Below are 19791 nucleotides of genomic sequence, written 5' to 3'. Positions count from 1 at the left end.
AGTTAAGGAAAATTGTACTGTAACATTACAACATTACATAACTAAATATTCATAACACATTATCAAATAGCACTGTTAAAGGATAAGTTTGATTTTTCTTCAGAAACATGGTATATATGCATTTGCCATGCAAAATTGTGTTCTGAAGTTAAGCATGTAAGTGACTTGGAGAATAAAGGTAGAGGTTTGGGGTTCCATCAGGCAAACCCCATATGTTGTATAACAAAACAATAAACACGAGTTACTGTGTGGTGTGAGAAACGTCTTTCCAGATGTGGGTCTATCCTTAGACTGAAAAAGACTGGCAGCGATGCTGGTAATGAAGTCGATGAGGTGAAAGGGGCGGGTCCAGGAGCCCAGGAACTGGAAGTGATGTCATGTGCTGGTGAAATATACGCTTTTTGGATCTGCAAAGGGAAGGAGAAAAGAAGCGTTACAAGACAGTGCCAACCTTAAGCTCATGATAGAATTACAAGTCGACAGGGCCCAAAGTTGTCTGCCAGGCACGTGTGTGTGAGATGTGCGCTTTCCATAAATTTAAAAAGATTTCTTGCCCGCTCTGGCGCTTTACAATGGCGAGTATGGACCCTTGAAGAAACGCTTGCCAGCTACATAATTTTTCAAGCCAACACGTTTTCCCATGTTTGGCCTGCAGAGACAACAGAAAGCAAGTTTAGCACACCCAGCCACCCCCCGAGCTCCACTTGGTCCATTCAGCTTCCTCCTAATCATGCGCATGTGACAGTAGATAAGTGTAAATATCTAGGATCAGTGGTAGCCCAAGATGGAGAATTAGATAACCCACAGTGTGCAGTGTGGATGGAACAATTGGAAGAAGATCTCGGAAGTGTTGTGTGATCAAAGAATTAAGGTGAAGGTTAAAAGTCAGGTTTTTAAGATGGTGATAAGACCAGCAATGATGTGTGGAGCAGAAACATGGCCAGTAAAGGGAGTGCAAGGGAAGAAGTTGGATGTAGCAGAAATGAGGGCATTGGGATGGATGTGTGGAGTTACAAAAAAGGACAGGGTGGGAAATGAGACGATCAGAGGTATAACAAAAGTGGGAAAGAAAATACAGGAAAGTAGGTTAAAGTGGTATAGACATGTGATGTGTGGACAAAAGAGTGATGGGAATTGAAGTCCAGGGGAAGAGAAAGCGAGGGAAGTCAAAGCAGAGGTGGATGCATAAAGAAAAAAGATTTGAAGGAAAAGGATTTGATCTGCAAGGAGGTGCAGGACTGAGCTGCATGGAGAAGGTTCATCAGACACATCTGTCCCATGTAGAAGTGGGAAAAGATGAAGCGGAAAGAGAAGAAAAAAAACCCACGTGAGATTTAAATTGGAATTCAGTACCATGTTCAGTAGTTGGTTGTTGTACCATGTTAGCCATTATGGATGTAGTGAGAAGTCAAGCAAAATGACACCATTTACTGGCTAACTAAAAAGATTACAATATGCAGGCTTTCAGTGCAACTCGGGGCCCTTCTTCAGGGAGGAGGTAATCGCAGTGTGCGAAAGCTTGCATATCGTGATTACATCTTGCCTGAAGAAGGGGTCTGAGTTGTCTCAAAAACTAATAATACTAATTAACAACGAATAAAGTAAGGTCCAATGGCCAGGGAGGACAGAAAAAAACAAAAACAAAACAAACAAAAAAAAATCTACAGGGGTTCCAAGGCCATAAGACCACCTGGCCAGCCCCCTCAAGGCATTCTACCTAACATCGGTGATCTCAATCAGATCTTTAAACCACTTGTCATTGATGTGTCTAAACTGTGGAGCAATGAAATTGCCTTCTTATAACTTGGAATCAGTTATTTGTGGAAATGTCAGCCTCACATATCAATGAGAAGTCAAGCAAGGTGACACCTTTCATTGGCTAACTATCCATCTATCCATCCATTATCCAACCCACTATATCCTAATTACAGGGTCACGGGGGGGTCTGCTGGAGCCAATCCCAGCCAGCACAGGGCGCAAGGCAGGAAACAAACTCCGGGCAGGGCAGTAGCCCACCGCAGATTGGCTAACTAAAAAGATTATAATATGCAAGCTTTTGAGGCCACTCGGGGGCCCCTTCTTCAAGAAAGATCTTGCCTGAAGAACAAGCCCGGGTTGCCTGGAAGGCTTGAATATTGTAATATTTTTAGTTAGCCAATGAAAGGTGTCATTTTGCTTGACTTCTCATAATACCACATTTAAAAATGCCCAGTATGTGATCTCAGAAGATCTGACACCATTTGGTTTTGGGTGTTTACACTGAAATTCAATTTCTGTCAGATATGTGGGAAAAAAAAGCAGGAATCTGGTCACATCAGAGGGGTGTTGTGAACGCTGATGTAGTGGTGGAGATTCCTCAAGGGTGCTAGCTAAGGAGCTCATAGGAGGTGAGGGTAACCTGACAAGTAAGCATCCCATCTAAAGTCACCTGCATCTCCTTGTTAATGAGAGAAATGGCACACGTAGTGAGCTGAATTAAGTGTTTTGGACAGGCCCACTCCTCTTCCCTCTTTTGTGAAGATGAGCTCAGGGAAGGACTTGTGACCTTCGGCGTTACCATAACAATCACCGGGCCTCTCGTCTTTCTGCTTTTAATAGCCAGCCATCCTGGGATCCCTGAGCCTGTCGAATGGCCGTTGCTTAGCTGCCAACTGAGATGAGGACAGGCCCTGCTGCTCAGTTCAAAAGTGCTTGGGCACCGACAAAAACAGCAACACGCAGGACCCCAGAGGCTCTGACTCTCTGTGGTCGTAAAAGATCCCCCGAAAAGAGTAGGGCATTTCCTGATGCCCAAGCTAAATTACCCACCACTGCCTGGTCATTCTGACCCCCTAATCATCCCCTGCCTCTAATTGGCTATCTCTGTCACCCCTTCACCAACTAATAGATAATGTGTGTTGAGCATACTGGTGCAAAATGGCTGCTGTCTCATCCTCCAGGTGGATTCTGTGCATTGATGGTTTTTTGAAGTGGCTCCTCACTCACTGCTGTGCTTTAAGTAGTCAGAAAATCACTAAAGAAATTTAAAGAATTGTTATTATTATTATTTGATGAAGTTCACTCGTGTGAATAGTAAAGAGCAAACCGCTTCAAAAATGGCATCGACATCTGGTGAGAGATTGATGGAAATGGCCAGGCAAAATACTCTGTGGGCGGCATTTTTTGCATGTTATCTCTGAATTGGAATCTGACTTGTTGGACTCCAGTTTTTGATGTAAGTGATCTGGAGATCGAGATTGAAAAAGCAAATGAGGTACCAGCACCAGCTGATTGTGGCGCTGGATGCACTTGTGTAGCTGACGCATCTACGGCAGTGTTTTGCCTTGGAAGACCACCACTTACGATGACAGGAGGGACAGACCAGATTGCACTGCACTGGACCATGACCACCACTGCCACCCCAAACCCCTGCCACGTGAAGACAGCCTGCAAGCTGCCGGGCTGCCCCATAGTGGCTCAAGACACAAGAGACCGCAAACTGGCAGCCACAGCATGTAGCAACAGATGTTTTGATGTTGATTTATGTGTGAAACCATTGCTTTGTGTGCTTTTCAGAAAATTGAGTTTGTTTGGAAAAAATATTCAGCCCTCAAAGAGTTAATAAAGTTATTATCTGACTTCTTTTTAACCACTAATATTGTTTAAACATCTGTGTGGTATATTAGTCTTAACTTCTGCTGTATTGATGAACTTCTGTTAGCTAATAATGCTGTCCATATCTAGATGCTGTTATGTATTAATCCTGTCCAAGTCTGTGTATTGTTAGTTGACAATGACACACTGTTCTGTGACGTACCCTCAGCTATCACTGCGTAAATTGACTAATTTCTAAATTATTGTTCACATATGACTGTAAAGCCTTGTTTTCAACAGCCATTCCTTCTGTGTCCTAATGGTCAACTCCATTAGCTTCTCCTTAGTTAGTCAGGTATAAATACATGCTGGTTAGTTATTAGAGAAACCTTTGTAATTACATTAGCACTGCTGAAGCTTTAGGTGGCACAGGCACACTGGGGCAGTCCATGGCTATACCATAATGCTCTGTGGGATCAGTGTTTTTTTAACTTCTGTACTGCTATGCATTTGAATACCCATGGAAGTAATTTCGAGTTAAGGGTATGCTTCGTCTTCCCCCACAACCTTGCTTCAAGATAAGCGGGTTTTGATAAATTGAATGGATGTTACCTAACGTCCTCTGAATGAAGGTGATAAAGATGTACGTCAGGAGTTAGTTAGGCTCTGAGTGAATGTGTACACTGAAGGACAGGCACGCCAAAAATGGGGACCCCAAAAAACCTAGGGCTTCAACCAGCACTGTTCACAAAGATCAGGGGCTAGATGCCTGAGATGAGGGGCTTAAGCTCCTGAAGCCCATCCCTAATGATGCCACTGGTTGCCCCGTGGCTGTGCACATGGGCAATCCAACAAAGGCATGCTGTCCTTCCATTACATGGGTCTCCCGGGCATGAAAAGGTCCAGCCATCCTATTTGGGAGGAACATCCAACCCTGCCTGGTATTACATGGTGTATTTCAAAATAAACAGATGACTTTTATTTAATTGTCCATTTATTTCACAATTTTAAGACTCATTATATTGCTGTACTTTCCCATGTGATTATTTGTTTCATAGTTGACCACTTATTTTTACACTTTGCCGCAAATGGTATTACATATTTTTCCTTAATTGTGTGCCATAGTGGCAGCATCTATCTATCTATCTATCGTAAGAAAGGTGCTATATTGCTCCCGACCTGACACATGTAAAATAAAAGACTTTTTACTTTTTTTCGGCTGGAGGGCACACCTTCCCTGTAATCCCTCCAGCCACAACACAGTCCCAAGCACAAACTACATCACAGAACACTCCTCTCTCTTTAACCACCACTTCTCCACAGCTTTGTCCTCCTTCCACCTGACTCTGGCTGTTGAGCGGTGGTTGCTGACTTCTTTTATGGCCCACTTGGAAGTGCTCCAGGTGCTTGATCACCTGTTTCCGGTTGCACTCCCGGGTGGGGCTGAAGATTAGTCCAGTTGGGCTCAGGGACCCATGCCACGCCCCCTGGCGGCCACCCCAGACCCCAACAGGGCTGTTGAGAACTCCATCTCCCATGAAGCCCTGTGAGAGACTGAGGCACTGCTCCAACCCTGGGTGCCAACCATCCAGTGTCCAGGGGGAGGTACTGCACCGTCCAGGGCTGCTTCACCTGAATACACATCTAGATCTATCTATCTATTATATAGTGCCTTTCTCTCTCTTTCAATCTATCATATAGTGCCTTTCTTTTTCACTCTCTGTCTCTATCTATCATACAGTGCCTTTCTCTCTATATATCAATATTACCTATCTGTCATATAGTGCCTTTCACTCTCTATCTATCTATTATGTAGTGCATTTCAATCTCTATCTATTGTATGGTGCCTTTATCTATCTATCAATCATATAGTTCCTTTCTCTCTCTCTCTCTCTATCTATCTATCTATCTATCGTATAGTTACATATCTATATTTTTTTCCACCAAAGATTGTTAAGGTCGCACTCTCAGCTCTCCAGCCTGCTCTTTCTGCAGTGGCGTTGCCTTTTAAATCCAATCTGAACCTTTCCAGTTCCACATCACCCCCAAGAGACCACCCTCACCTTCTTTTTCTCGTTTCCCCTCCTCCCCAAGCCCCCACCTCCTTCTCTTCCTCCCCCGTTCGCACACGCGCACCTCACACATCAGTTCTGACGGGCTGTACCCGTTGGGACGTGTTGGTAAAAATGGTAACCTCCCTTATGTTCCTAGTTTAGCCGCCGGGCCGCGTTGTCACTGATCCATCGCCTGTCACGTTGCGTGAGTGTCCCGGTAAGTGTCCGCTCTTAAATGGAAAGGTCTCGGCTTTCTAGAGGAGGAGGCGGCACGGTTGGTGTTGGCCGCTTAGAAGACGCAGTCAGTGACACACAGGTGATGCGCTCGAGAGACCCCCCAGCCGACGAGCCTTCCGCCAGTTTGCCTGATTTGGCCCCTAAGCGGCACTGCGCTCCTTTTCTCGCTGCAGAGATTTGTTAAGGAGTCCGAGGGGAATTGGACTCGTGTCCCCTAGATGTCGTTTTTTTGCCTATTTTTAGCATCCAAGTCACAAGCGATCGTACTGCTGTCTCTGCCGCAGAGCCTCGCGGAGCATCCTTAAAAAAAAAAAAAAAACAAGGAAGCAACATCCCGGCGGTGATTGTAACGAAGTGTGGCGTCTTAATTATCCAGCAGTTAGAAAGCGAGAGGTGAGCATTTTGATTCCTGCTTGAATCCGTCGGCCTAAAGCTATTGTTGTACACGGACGGAGGGATGGATGGGGCGCGGGTCTGTTTTCGCACTTCTTGACTTCATGACTTAGAGACGCGCCTCGTCGTTATGATGGCGTGACGGGGTGCTGCTTACTTTCTTTACTTACTTAGCTTGTTTCACCGCTGGATTACTTGTTAGTTTTTAATCTTGTCCAGTAGGTTAATTCGTGATCATGTAAACGTACCTCATTTTTATATAGCGCCTTTCTGTAGTGAACTTGTTGTTAAGCCACCTTTATTTTTTTTTTTAATTTTGTAGTACTTTATATAGTGCCTTTCTGTAGTCCACATCTTCTCAAGTGCAGTACAAGAGTACAGCTGCTTCCATATTAGAAATATGTATTTCTATATATAAATGTTTCTTTATATAAATAATTTCAATACATTTTATATTTATTTTGATAGTGGTCAACCATCTTTATCCACTGTCATATTAAACGGGGATGAAGGAACCCCTTTAGTTTCTCGGTCAGCTTTGTGTGCCCCTCTTGAAGGTGAGGTGAGGTGGGAGTTCCTGTTTGGGTTATTTTAGTCTCACATTTGTGTGCCCCTCTTGTGGAGATTGGGTGAGGGTGTCCATGTTAAAATTGTTTTAGGTACATTTTTAATAATATTAAAATGATTATTTAGGTCACATTTGTGGGCCGGTGATTTTGGTTTGTTGGAAATCCCACCCCCACAGCACCAGGATTGGGCCACTCCACCTTTGGCTGCTATTAAAATATTCACCCACTTTTAAGATATTTTCATATAGCATATTTCTTGAAGAATATTACAATGTTTAAAAAAAAAAATTGCAGTATTTGTCACAACAGTTTTGCTATTTTGTGATCAGGACGCCATACCTTTTCTGTATTGAACAACACCTAAAGCCACTGTTCATGTTTCCATTCATTTTTTAAACAGTTTTTTATAGCATCTTCCTGTAATGAACATCAGTTAAAGCCTCTGCTCATGCTTCTATGTTTCTCCGTAGTATTTTCATGTAGGGCGGCACAGGGGTGCAGTGGTTACGCAGCTCCTTTACAATAAGGAGACCAGAGTTCACTTCCCAGGTCCTTCCTGTGTGCAGTTTGCATGTTGTCCTCATGTTTAAGTGGGTTTCCTCCCACAATCCAAAGACATGAAGGTTAGGTGGAGTTCTGAGGTTAAATTGGCCCTGGTGTGTGTGTGTGTTCACCCTGGAATGGACTGGCGCCTTGGTGCAATGATTGCTGGGATAGGCCATGACAGCTGGATTAGCAGGTTATGAAAACGGATGAATGGACAGATAACACTTTTCTACAGTGAGCATCCCTTCAAGTTTCTCTTCATCTTTCCATTTAGTTTTCAAAATCCTTATATAGCACCTTTTTGTAGTAAACCTCATCTTTCCTGTTCATGTTTCCATATGTTTTTAAACGATCAGTTTGGTATTTTACTAGTCAAAGTTATTTCTTCACAAACATGGCATATGTGCATTTGCCAATCAAAATTGTGTTGTTAAGTTAAACATTTCCTATACATTTTTTGTCATGGTGTGTTTGCATTTCCAATTAGACAGTAATGTTACATTTCTTTAGTTGTTTTGTTTAGTCGTGCAGTCAGAAGGTGGATGTTGTGCAGCCTCCTTGGTACCTCTACTGGTGCCATTAGGCATATTTGTTGATCTGGGCATTTTGAGCTCTGAAATCCGCATCTCCTGTGGTTTTTCGTTATCTGCTCTCTTAATGGCAGTCCTTTTGAAGGAGTGTGACACACTGTTTATTTCAAATGCATATTTTTAGTTCATATTTTCATGAATATTGCTGACAATTCTTTCATGCTTACATTGACCCCTACACTATCGTTGTAATACAAAAATACACCTGAATGCCACACAAGGGAGAGGAAATCATAAAACCTCTGGCCTTAGCGTTGTTTTTTTTCCATGGCTTCTTAGGGAGTCAAGGCTTGGAGGTTGTCAAAAAACAGGGCCTATTAAAGCCCATTGAGACATTCCTTGTGTGATTTGGGCTATACAAGAAATAAATGGTTGTTGTCGTAGAGATCAAGACCCAGAAGGAATGTTATAATTGAAGGAATTTATTTAACTTAAAAAAAATAAATACATTGAAGGCAAAATGGACAAATAAGCCCTAAATGTAATACAATAATCCATCCATCCATCCATCCATTTTCCAACCTGCTGAATCCGAACACAGGGTCACGGGGGGTCAGCTGGAGTCAATCCCAGCCAACACAGAGTACAAGGCAGGAACCAATCCTGGACAGGGTGCCAACCCACCGCAGGACACACACAAACACACCCACACACTAGCGCCAATTTAGAATCGCCAATCCACCTAACCTGCATGTCTCTGGACTGTGGGAGGAAACCGGAGCGCCCGGAGGAAACCCACGCAGATACGGGGAGAACATGCAAACTCCACGCAGGAAGGACCCGGGAAGTGAACCCGGGACTCCTAACTGCGAGGCAGCAGCGCTACCACTGTGCCACCGTGCCGCCCCTAATACAATAATCGAAAGCTAAGAATTGAGGCAAGCAATCCAAATCCAGAGAAGGTATTACTCAGACTGTGGACTCTCTAAATGACAATCTGTCACAGCCAATCACATTGAACCACTGAAGGAGCCACTCCCATCCTCGCAAACTATAGGCTGAGGGCCGTCCTTAAGCCATGACATCAGGGTGGCCCCGCCTCTTACAGGATTCACCCAGAAAATGCAAGGAACACAGCAGAACACCTGATACATACTATCGAGGGTAAATAATGAATAAACAGAACAATATAAAAAAAAAATGAAAATTAATACTTTAAAATAAACAAACAAGTCATAGAATATAAAAATAAACTAAGCCCACCTTGACTGTAACATAACTAAATAGTTAAAATAGTTAAAATCATAAATGGACAGGCCTAGCAGTCTGATTGAAAAGGCACAACCTCCTGAGTTCCACCCCACAATGGCGGGTCTGCTTGTTGCTTAGATATTCCCGGTTCACCTGATTTCCACCCTGTGGGTTGTGGGAGAAATCCAAGGCAAACAAACATGGGGAGAAGTGAACAGATTGAACACCGACCCCTCAAGCTGAGAGGAAGAAGTTTGATCTGCTGCACTGATGGAACATCACCCACTCTGTCATGAATCGTCTTTGCTCACATGTGTACCTGTCACTGTATTTGCCACCATTGGGTGTTTCCAGTTGACTTTCCCTGCCCGGCTCAAATGTTGATTTGAAAGAAGGAAGTGAGTTTAAGGGCTTTAGGCATTTGGCAGGCAGGAAGGCTAATGGTTTTGTGGTCAAGTGACGGTTTTCCGTGTATTCTCAGGAGGTGCCGGCTGATTCACTTTCAACAGATGTTTCAAAGTGGTTTATGACATTGTCTTCTGAACTACAAGAATGTTATGTTTCCAAACAAAAAAGTAACTGGACTGTCTGCCTGTTTGATTTTCTTTTAGTATCTTCTCTCACACACAAACACACTCCAAAGATTGATTGTTGACTTCAGGATGACCCATGCTGTTCACATCCCATTACACATCGAGGGCTCTGTGGTGGAATTGGTCAAGAGCTCCAAATAACTTGGTATGCCACTGGTAGCTGACCTTACTTTTTCAGTAAACACCACATCCATATCCAAGAAGGGGCAGCAGTGTCTCTTCTTTCCTTGGCATCTGAAAAAGGCAAGCCCACCTCCCCCAACATTGTCACCACATTCTACAGGGGCATCATCAAGATCGTTCGTATTGTGTGATATCATTTACTGCTGAATTCTGCTCTGTACTCGTAATATTTTTATTTTACTATTATATTGTATTGAGGATTACTTGTGTTCTGTTCTGTGCATTGTACTGTATTGTATTGACACCCACTGCACACCCAACCTACCTGGAAAGGGGTCTCTCTTTGAACTGCCTTTCCCAAGGTTTCTTCCATTTTTTCTTCTTAGGGAGTCAAGGCTGGGGGGCTGGCAAGAGGCAGGGACTGTTAAAGCCCATTGCGGTACTTGTGTGATTTTGGGCTGTACAAAAATAAATTAATTGTATTGTATTATATTGTTTGGGAACTGCACTATCCTACCATGGCTTGTGAAAGCAATAGTATTGGGACCTCTTTACCTTCCATTAAAGACATCTTCATAAAACATTGCATTTGCAAAGCCTATAGCATTGTGAAGGACCACTCTCATCCTTCAGTGGTCTCTTTGTCCAACTTCCATCTGGAAGAAAGTCCTGTATCATCTGAACCAGTTCACTGAGGTTCTGCAGTAGCTTCTACCTCTTGGTGGTCTGGACTCTGTTCTGCCCCCCGCCTTCAAATCTGCTCTTAGTAGTTGATTTACACGCAGTACATTTGTCACACTTGTTACTACTGCTGTTTTTTATTGTTGCTGTTATCTGTTTAATTATTACTATCTATTCAAATGTTTGTTTGTTTGTTCTATGCCTTGATATAGTGTCTCTATCTATCTATCTATCTATCTATCTATCTATCTATCTATCTATCTATCTATCTATCTATCTATCTATCTATCTATCTATCTATCTATCTATCTATCTATCTAGTGCCTTTCATCTCTCTATCTATCTGTCTATCATATAACATCTTTCATAGATACAGTCATATGAAAAAGTTTGTGAATCCCTCTCAGCCTGCCTAATAATTGACTCTCCTTTCAACAAAAAGATCACAGTGGTATGTCTTTCATTTCCTAGGAACATCGGAGTACTGCGGTGTTTTCCGAACAAAGATGTTTAGTGACGCAGTTTTTAGTTTATGAAATTAAATCAAATGTGAACAATGTGCACAAATGTGGGTCCCCTTGTCATTTTGCTGATTTGAATGCCTGTCACTGCTCAATGCTGATTACTTGGTATGATGAGCTTGTTAAGCCTTGAACTTCATAGACAGGAGTGTCCAATCATGAGTGGTCAAAGGTATTTAAGGTGGTCAATTGCAAGTTGTGCTTCCCTTTGACTCTCCTCTGAAGAGTGACAGACAGCATGGGATCCTCAAAGCAACTCTCAAAAGATCTGAAAACAAAGATTGTTGAGTCTCCTGGTTTAGGGGAAGGCTACAAAAAGCTACCTCAGAGGTTTAAACTGTCAGTTTCAACTGTAAGGAATGGAATCAGGAAATGGAAGGCCACAGGCACAGCTGCTGTTAAACCTCAGGTCTGGCAGGCCAAGAAAAATACAGGAGTGGCATATGAGCAGGATTGAGAGAATGGTGACAGACAACCCACAGATCACCTCCAAAGACCTGCAAGAACATCTCACTGCAGATGGTGTATCTGTACATCGTTCTACAAGTCAGCTCAATTTGCACAAAGCACATCTGTATGGCAGGGTGATGAGAAAGAAGCCCTTTCTGCACTCACGCCACAAACAGAGTCGCTTGTTGTATCAAATGCTCATTTAGACAAGCCAGATTCATTTTGGAACAAAGTGCTTTGGACTGATGATACAAAATGGAGTTATTTGGTCAAAACAAAAAGCGCTTTGCATGGTGGAAGAAGAACACCGCATTCCAAGATAAACACCTGCTACCTCCTGTCACATCTGGTGGAGGTTCCATCATGCTGTGGGGCTGTGTGGCCTGTTCAGGGACTGGGGCCCTTGTTAAAGTCGAGGGTCGGATGAATTCAACCCAATATCAACAAATTCTTCAGGATAATGTTCAAGTATCAGTCACAAAGTTGAAGTTACGCAGGAGTTGGATATTCCAACAAGACAATAACCCAAAACACAGCTGGAAATCTACAAAGGCATTCATGTAGAGGGTGAAGTACAATGTTCTGGAATGGCCGTCACAGTCCCCCGAGTTGAATATCATCGACAATCTATGGGATGATTTGAAGCAGGCTGTCCATCAAATTGAACTGAACTGGAGAGATTTTGTATGAAGAATAGTCAGAAATACCAACATCCAGAATCCAGACACTCATCAAAGGCTATAGGAGGACAGCATCGAGAGGATCAAAGGAGCAAAAGGAGGCTCAACTAAGTATTGATGTCAGATCTCTGTTGAGGTGCCCACATTTATACACCTCTCTAATTTTGTTATGATGCATATTGCATATTTTCTGTTACTCCAATAAACTTAATGTCACTGCTGAAATCCTACTGTGTCCATAAGGCATATCGTATATTAAAAGGAAGTTGATACTTTGAAAGCTCAGCTGATGAGAAAAAAAATCCAAAGAATTAAGAGGGGTTCCCAAACTTTTTCAGGTGATTGTGTGTATGTATATATATATATATATATATATGTATATGTGTGTATATATACACACACACACACACACATATATATATATATGTATATATGTGTGTATACTATCTATCTATCTATCTATCAATCATATAGTGACAGACTCTGTCTGTCTGTGATGCACGTTTTAAGTCATTTAAATCAAACAGTTGTTCAGTTTAATACGTGCAGCAGAAGTAGTGCTGGGGGCACTAGGATTATCATTTTTTGGGGATCTTTTTTGAATTTTATTGTGCAAAGTAGGAATCATGCACAGTAATAATGGTTGTTTTTATAGAATTTGTTACAGCAAATTTAAAATAAAAACAAAACAAAAGGATATATTTTATTTAATATGTCTATTGACTGTATGTTTATTGAATCCTCTGATGCTCAGTTTTTTTTTGTTTTTTTTTGATTAATTGAATAAAGATTATTTAAAGAAAATCTCATCTAGCGCAATATAACAAGACTTTAACTAAGGCTTTGTTTATTTAGCACCTTTGATTGCAAGCCCCTGCCACAGCTGTTTTAAAGAGCCACCATAAATATAGTTGACAGCAACACAAGGCAGTCAGGTGAACTACAAGATAATGTAGCCAAGTACACCAGTGTTTATGTGGCACCTTTCTCTGTGAACACCTGATGAATCCCCTTAATGGTGCCAGTAAGAGAGCCACCTAAGATTCCAAGCTAATTCGAATGCAGGGTTCATTCATTATCTTCACCCACTTAATTTTGTTCAAGGTTGATGACTGGTGGTTCTCTTTTATATTAAGCACATCCTACCTTTGACATGTGAGTGAAGGCCTAAACTGACAAAGACATCTGAGACTGGACAGGTCCGAGTGAATGTGCCCCCTGATGGACTGGCACCCTGTGTTGGGCTGATTGTTGCCCTTTGTTGCTTTACTTGGCTCTGACTCCCTGCAATGACTGACCTGCCTTTTAAACCTTGGTTTTCTAGCTGAGGGTGGTAGGAGGCCCGTGCCTTTGGCTGTAAGTTGCCTGTCAGTTCACATCACCCCTTAGTGACACCTGGCATGTTCCTGGGTTGTAGAAGGTAAACCCTCACAGACACTGAGAGAGTGTGGGATTTGAACCCGGGGCGCTGGGGTGGTCAAGCAGCAGCACTGACTTACTGCTCCAGCGCGATGGATGGATTTGACTTGAATTCAAATGTTGGTGAATTCATTATCTGCTCCCTGGCACAGTCTCCACGGGTTGGTTAAGTGTACAGCTTTAGTGAGGCAGAACGCAATCGTTAACAACAGTGGCCAAATGAATTTCAATTTATTAGGAAACTGAAAGTCCCAGTAGTGAATATCTCTAAAGTGCATTTTGGAGAACAAAGATGTCGCCTTTTTGTCTGGTGAATGTCAAAAAAGGGGATGTGGGAATACCCTTGTGTGTGCAGAGCTTTAAGAGTGACGGGGGGCACCGTTCCTTTTTAAACTGTGGCTGGCTTGTGCCAAATCATGCAGTCGTGCTGGCTTGCATTTCTAGCAGACCTCGTCAAGCTGACTTGAGAATGTCAATTCTTCATTCCAGAACAGTTTGTAAGCCCAACTTTGGTTTGTCCTTAGTGGGGTCGCTTCCTATGTTCGGTGCAGTAGCAGCAAATTAACATTTGGGGGAACTCGTATGACCGGTTTGTGGTAAGCCAGTACCCTTCTGTATTAGCAGAAGGTGGCATATTTGAAGCTGGCACCCCCAGTAAAGGGGCAGTAATGGCTGTTTTGTGAGTTAAAAGGGGGAAGAGGGGGTTATAAAAATTCAGCGTTCATAAATGTCACTTGAGACTTGGATGAAGAAGTGACTTGGTGCACAAAATGGCAACATTTTAATTTGGAAGGTTAAAATTAGTAAAGAAAACTCCATCTGTCGACATTGAAAGTACTTTCTTCTTGTTCTGGAATTTAGGGAGCAGCAAGGGGGGGCAAGGCAGGAGAGCCGCCTCCACTGTAGACAGGCAGAAAGTTCAATTTTGTTTTTCCATGAAGACATTAGGGAATCAAAAAATTATGAAGGACCTGAAGATGAGAGGAACCCAAAGGTCTGATAGATGACTCCTACCGAAAAGCAGCCATGGTCCCGACCCACTAAAGTGATTTACGTGAACTAAACAGCTTGAGAACATTGTGTTCATCATGGTGATGTGTGGCTGCTGATCACATGACTAGCAACCGGGTGTCGTTAACAATAAGGAAGATGGCCTCGACCTTGAGGAGACAGCACAAAATGGCGGTTATCGCACTTAGTGTTCAGGGTGATCCAAAATGAAGTACTCCATTTCTCAAGGTCATTGCATGAGGTAGAGGCAGCCGTTGGGTTGGGGTGGGGGTCCTTTGATAGGCGATCCCTTGTAGTTTTCAGTCGGCCACATGCCTTGGTCTGGTGCGCACCGTGCTTTCGCTGACGAAGCGTTCTTCAAAAACGTCTCCATCATCACTACACAACGCGTCTTCTGAACACACTTCAGCATTCCTCCTAACGGTGAAGTCCCAAATTGGAAAACAGTTCTTCAGTGGGTGGCAAAATTTAGACAGAAGGGTACAACATTGAACAGGAAATCTCCAGGCTGTCCTCGGACTGTACGAACGGCTGGAAACATCCAAGCTGTAAGGGCATCAATTTTGCAGTCTGTTAGACGCTTAGCGTGCTTCTGCTTTCTGTCACATTGTTGAGGAGGATTTTGCATGAGGACCTTCATTTCTGTCCATACAAAATGATGGTAAGTGCAGGAATTCACTGAGAGCGCCGTAGAGAGTTGTGCGCCAGCATTCTGCAAACCGTTCATCGAGATGCCAGTGTCATGTGTGTAGGAAATTAAACAAAAACAACGCACAATGGCGTTCAGCAGAGTTTTAAACAAAACACGTTTGCCCTTGAGCAGTTGGGCTAATCAAAGGCTTCAAACAAGATCTCTGTTGGGCTGTAGAGCTCCTCTCCTTGGGTTGCTTTAAGTCCTAAGTGATGCCTCCCTCTTGGTGGTCTTATTTTTATAGCCCCGGGACCAGATGAGCCGGGGTTAGTTGCCCTCACTGAGCGGTCTTTCTGTGCTTTGGAACAAAACGAAGACAAGGTAGTTAGCAGAGGCAGTGCCCCCTCTCGGCTTGGGGTGGTATCACATACCCGAGAAGAACTCAGAAAGTGACTTTCTGATGGGCATGCGTGACTATGTATGTATGTAGGTATTTATATAGATATACATTCACAAAAACATACATACAGAGCCTATAAAAAGTATTCATCTCGGAAGCTTTCACATTTTCTGGTTATACAACACTAAATCCCAGTGGATTTGATTTGGTCTTTTTTGACATGTCAACGGAATAAGACCGAGATATAAACTATATACTGTGCATCATATATATATCTATATCTATATTTATATTCTGTATATATATATATATATATATATATATATATATATATATATATATATATATATATATATATATATATATATATATATATATATATATATATACCCTCTTACATAATACACTACCGTGGCTGTCCGTTTGTCTGTCCAGGATTTGAAATCACCTGTAGCTCACAAACCGTTTCACCTATTGACATGAAATTTGGAACTCATATACTACGTGATGTCTACTATCCACTTTTTTCTCTTTTTATTTTTATTGTATTGTAGAATCAACTCTCGGCAGCGGGCTGCAGGGCGCCTGTGCGGCGCATGTGTACGGGTGCCGTTCTCATCCCCTACCACCTTCGCTGTCACTTCCCCTACCTCTTCATATCTTAAAGTCTTCAATCTGCCGCAAGAATGATTTAAGTGGCAGCTTAAGTGAAAAATTAAGGAAAACGTACACAACGCAAACACTGACTTAATCAGTTTTAACATGAAAAGATGCCAACAGAAGAAGAGAAGAAGCGGGCAGCTAGGGTGGAGCAAAGAAGATCTGCTCAGGCAGCAGCAAGCGCATCAACCTCTGAGCAAACGAATGATAAACATACAGAGAAAAAAAGGGAATGAAACCTAGGAATGCTCAAGTCTAGTGGATTCACTGCATGTTATTGTGCAGTGTGCCGTTACTGGTCTTGTATGTATATACGTGTATGTGTATTGTGGTAGTTCAGCCTCGGCACAGACAGACACGGACACAATCTTCCAAAAACACACTTTTTTTTATTTTATTGATTTTAATGTAATCATTCCATACAAATAGAGCAATTTTTACAAAAAATAGGATTGTAAACAAATCAACCCTGACCCCTGAGAAAGAGAGCAGGGCCAACAGAGTAAAACTTAAAGCTAGTAAAAATAAGTAAATTGATGAGTTTAATAAGTGGATAAAGATGATTGGAGAAGAATTCTATGTTTGAAAGTTGGAGAGAGCTAAAATAAAATGCATATTAAAAATATGAAAAAAACATTTTTCTTAAAGCAGTGGCACATGATGTGGTATTCTCCCTTTAAAAAAAATCAACACAACCCTCTTTATTACTCCAAAGCTAATATTCACCTTCAGGTTTTAGTTGTAATTTTAAACAATTAACTAGCCTGCTGCTCCATAAGCAGTGACATGTAATTTCTGCTTTCTTTGCTGCCGATGGGGTGCCATCTTTGCCTTTCCTTTAATTCGTATTTTGGGATTGGGGTGGGGTCCTCACACATTTTTTTGTACTTCTTATTATCTATAATTGATATTTAAAGATTTTGAAACTGGATGGATGATCTTTCTGTTCTGTATTAGGTAATATGCTGATCAGGAGATATGATGATAAACAAAACAATCCAAGCCAAAAGGTCAAAAAGGCACTAAAAACCAAACCTTACTGTCAAACTGGGAGTCACAGAAACAGACACAGGCTTGACTCTAGATGGATTTTGCATTTGAATTCCGTGTCTCATACACCAGAACAAGTGTGCCACCATCTTCTGTACTGTCCAAACAGTGACACTCCAAAACGGTGGTGAAATAATAAAAGCATTGATATAAAAAAAAATGAATGCTTAGAATTGTACAGTACAATATACAGAATTGAATTCTGCAGACTTCAAAACCTCCAACTCATGACATTGTCTTTGTGTTTTCCTCTGTTTCAGTGCTTCCAAAATGGATTTGAAGACTTCGATAGAAGAATGCAATCTTGCACTAAATCTGTTTTTGAACAACAAGTTCTCAGAGGCCCTGGATATGCTGAGACCCTGGTATGTGGGTTTGTCTGTTTCAGGGATCTTCTCCAGTTTCACCTCAACAGATAAACTGTATCATAATACAGTAACTTTCTAAAGTAAACCTCACCCTACCTAACATGCTGTGACACAATTGTTTATACAGACAATCCCTGAAATTCGTGGGGGTTACGTTCCTAGAGCACCTGCGAATTGTGAAAAACCGAGAATTTTGGATGTGGTCAAAAAAATGCCTATAAATGCCTATTTGTATACAGTAGTTTAAACCCTAAATATGCCCCCAAAACACTTTAATTTTATTTCAGACTCCGCTTAATACATTACCCTAAAAAAAGAATGTACAGGTAAACCCATCTACTATACAGTACTATACTGCTATGTCTCCCGCAGTGTTAGAATGTAAAATACCGATGTTACCCCTATATGTACTGGAATTCATGCAAGCACGTTTTCTTTGGTATAAGTAGGATAAATACGTAATAATTTAATTTAATAAAAATACAGTAAAATGTATGGGTACTCACCAATAATGAATGATATTGATTGAAGATGATGATTATGAATTAGCTGTGCAGTACAATGAAGGTATGTAATGAAGATAATGACCGCATAGCAAAGCAGAGGATTTACAGCTCCTCGGGTGGCTAACTGCGGCATCATTTTTTGTTCCGGGAGCAAATCCAGTAGTTCAACCTTCTCCTGGAGTGTCTTAAACTTTTTCTGGCACATAGGTTCATTGCCAGAAGCCTTAGAAGGTGCAGGGCGTTTGGGCACCATCTTAGGGCTTTAAGAAGAAAACACTCCGCGAAACACTCGAGACAGCGACACAATCAGCAGCAAGAAGAATTGAATAACGCAATCTTATTGGCTAGTGTCACGCGTTTTCCTCTACGGTTGCTTTATGTTCTCTCTCTACAGTACAGTATTGCCACGAAAAAAGCCATAAAAAAATTGTGGAGGATATTTGCGGTTGCCGCTAACAATTATTACTTGGGTTCTAAGGAAAAAAACGACTGAGGCCGTGAACTCTGAACCACGGGTTCTACTGTATTTGCACACTGAGAAATGGCGCTGGAGGGAACACCACAGATGATGGCTGTGAAAATAAATTCCGACATGACTGGAGCATAAAAATTCATGGTAACCTTAACAGTAGGAATGGACAGTGAGGACAGAATTCCGTATCACGGTGTAAACTGAAAATTCTGACGGTTTCATTAAATATCGGTATAATGTAGTTGTATATAGTTTTCAGGCTGAAACAAATTTTTGAACAAATAAAAAAATGTACTACTAATTATTTAGAATTCATGTAGTGACTAATTAACAAAGACGCATCTCTTATCATTGGAAGTGCTTATTTAACGTTCTGCCACTGAGACAAATTTGATTGTAAGCATTCTCATAGCTTCCGTAGTGTTTTGTTTACCTCCAGAAAAGCAAACCAAAAACGTAGATTTTTTTCCAAACAAAAAACGCTGCAATGTTTAACTGAAACATGTGAATTTCAAAACGTCAACTTAAATGCAGTAGAAATGGTCTGTCGAATGTTCACTGCTGTACTGACGCAGATCTTGTCAAAATCCTTCATGTGACATGTTTTGAGATGGTCATCAACACACACCCCGACATCGCAATCAGGACAGTACAAGTTCGTTTCTTTTTGGACTTATAATATTTTTTCTGTTGCTTGCACCTGAGAGGGTAAATCTTGTGTTTGACGCGCCACCCTGCTCAACTCAAGGGATAGTGAATTCCAGATTTCCCCTGAAATGAGCATCGACAGTTGCCGCATTGTGAACAGAGCTCTTGTCTGTCCTTGCACTCGATCGCAATTATCTTTCGTTTTTGTCATACTGTTGCACTGTTCTCACGGTGGTTCGGTCATAAGAGTGCTGCCGCATTATGCATCAGTTTCACTTTCTCACATTGTCATTGCTATCAGTCTAATCAAGTTTCAGTTGTGGAGCGGAGTTTAAATTCTTGGGATCAACATTACAAAGTAATATGGACTGTGGAAGAAAAGTGAAGAAGAGAGTGCAAGCAGGGTTTGTTTGTGTAGTCTAATA

At 41.8% G+C, this 19791-nt stretch overlaps 1 protein-coding gene across 3 annotated transcripts in view; it reads left to right on the top strand.

Moving 5' to 3' along the window:
• The window catches only part of LOC120532305 (tetratricopeptide repeat protein 39B), a 161809-nt gene that overhangs the window by 93275 nt on the left and 48743 nt on the right, over positions 1-19791 (top strand). The window contains exons 1-2 of one of the 3 annotated variants that reach the window (XM_039758198.1): positions 5771-5844; positions 17633-17737. In XM_039758198.1, coding sequence (XP_039614132.1) covers positions 17643-17737 — 95 coding nt within the window. In that variant the 5' untranslated portion in view covers positions 5771-5844; positions 17633-17642. Of the gene's footprint in view, positions 1-5770; positions 5845-6162; positions 6258-17632; positions 17738-19791 lie in introns of those variants that run through there. The other 2 variants (XM_039758199.1, XM_039758197.1) reach the window with 2 other exon arrangements.

Source organism: Polypterus senegalus, chromosome 7 (assembly GCF_016835505.1).
Source record: "Polypterus senegalus isolate Bchr_013 chromosome 7, ASM1683550v1, whole genome shotgun sequence".
Lineage (NCBI taxonomy): Eukaryota > Metazoa > Chordata > Cladistia > Polypteriformes > Polypteridae > Polypterus > Polypterus senegalus.
This window is presented reverse-complemented; position numbering and strand designations above follow the sequence as displayed.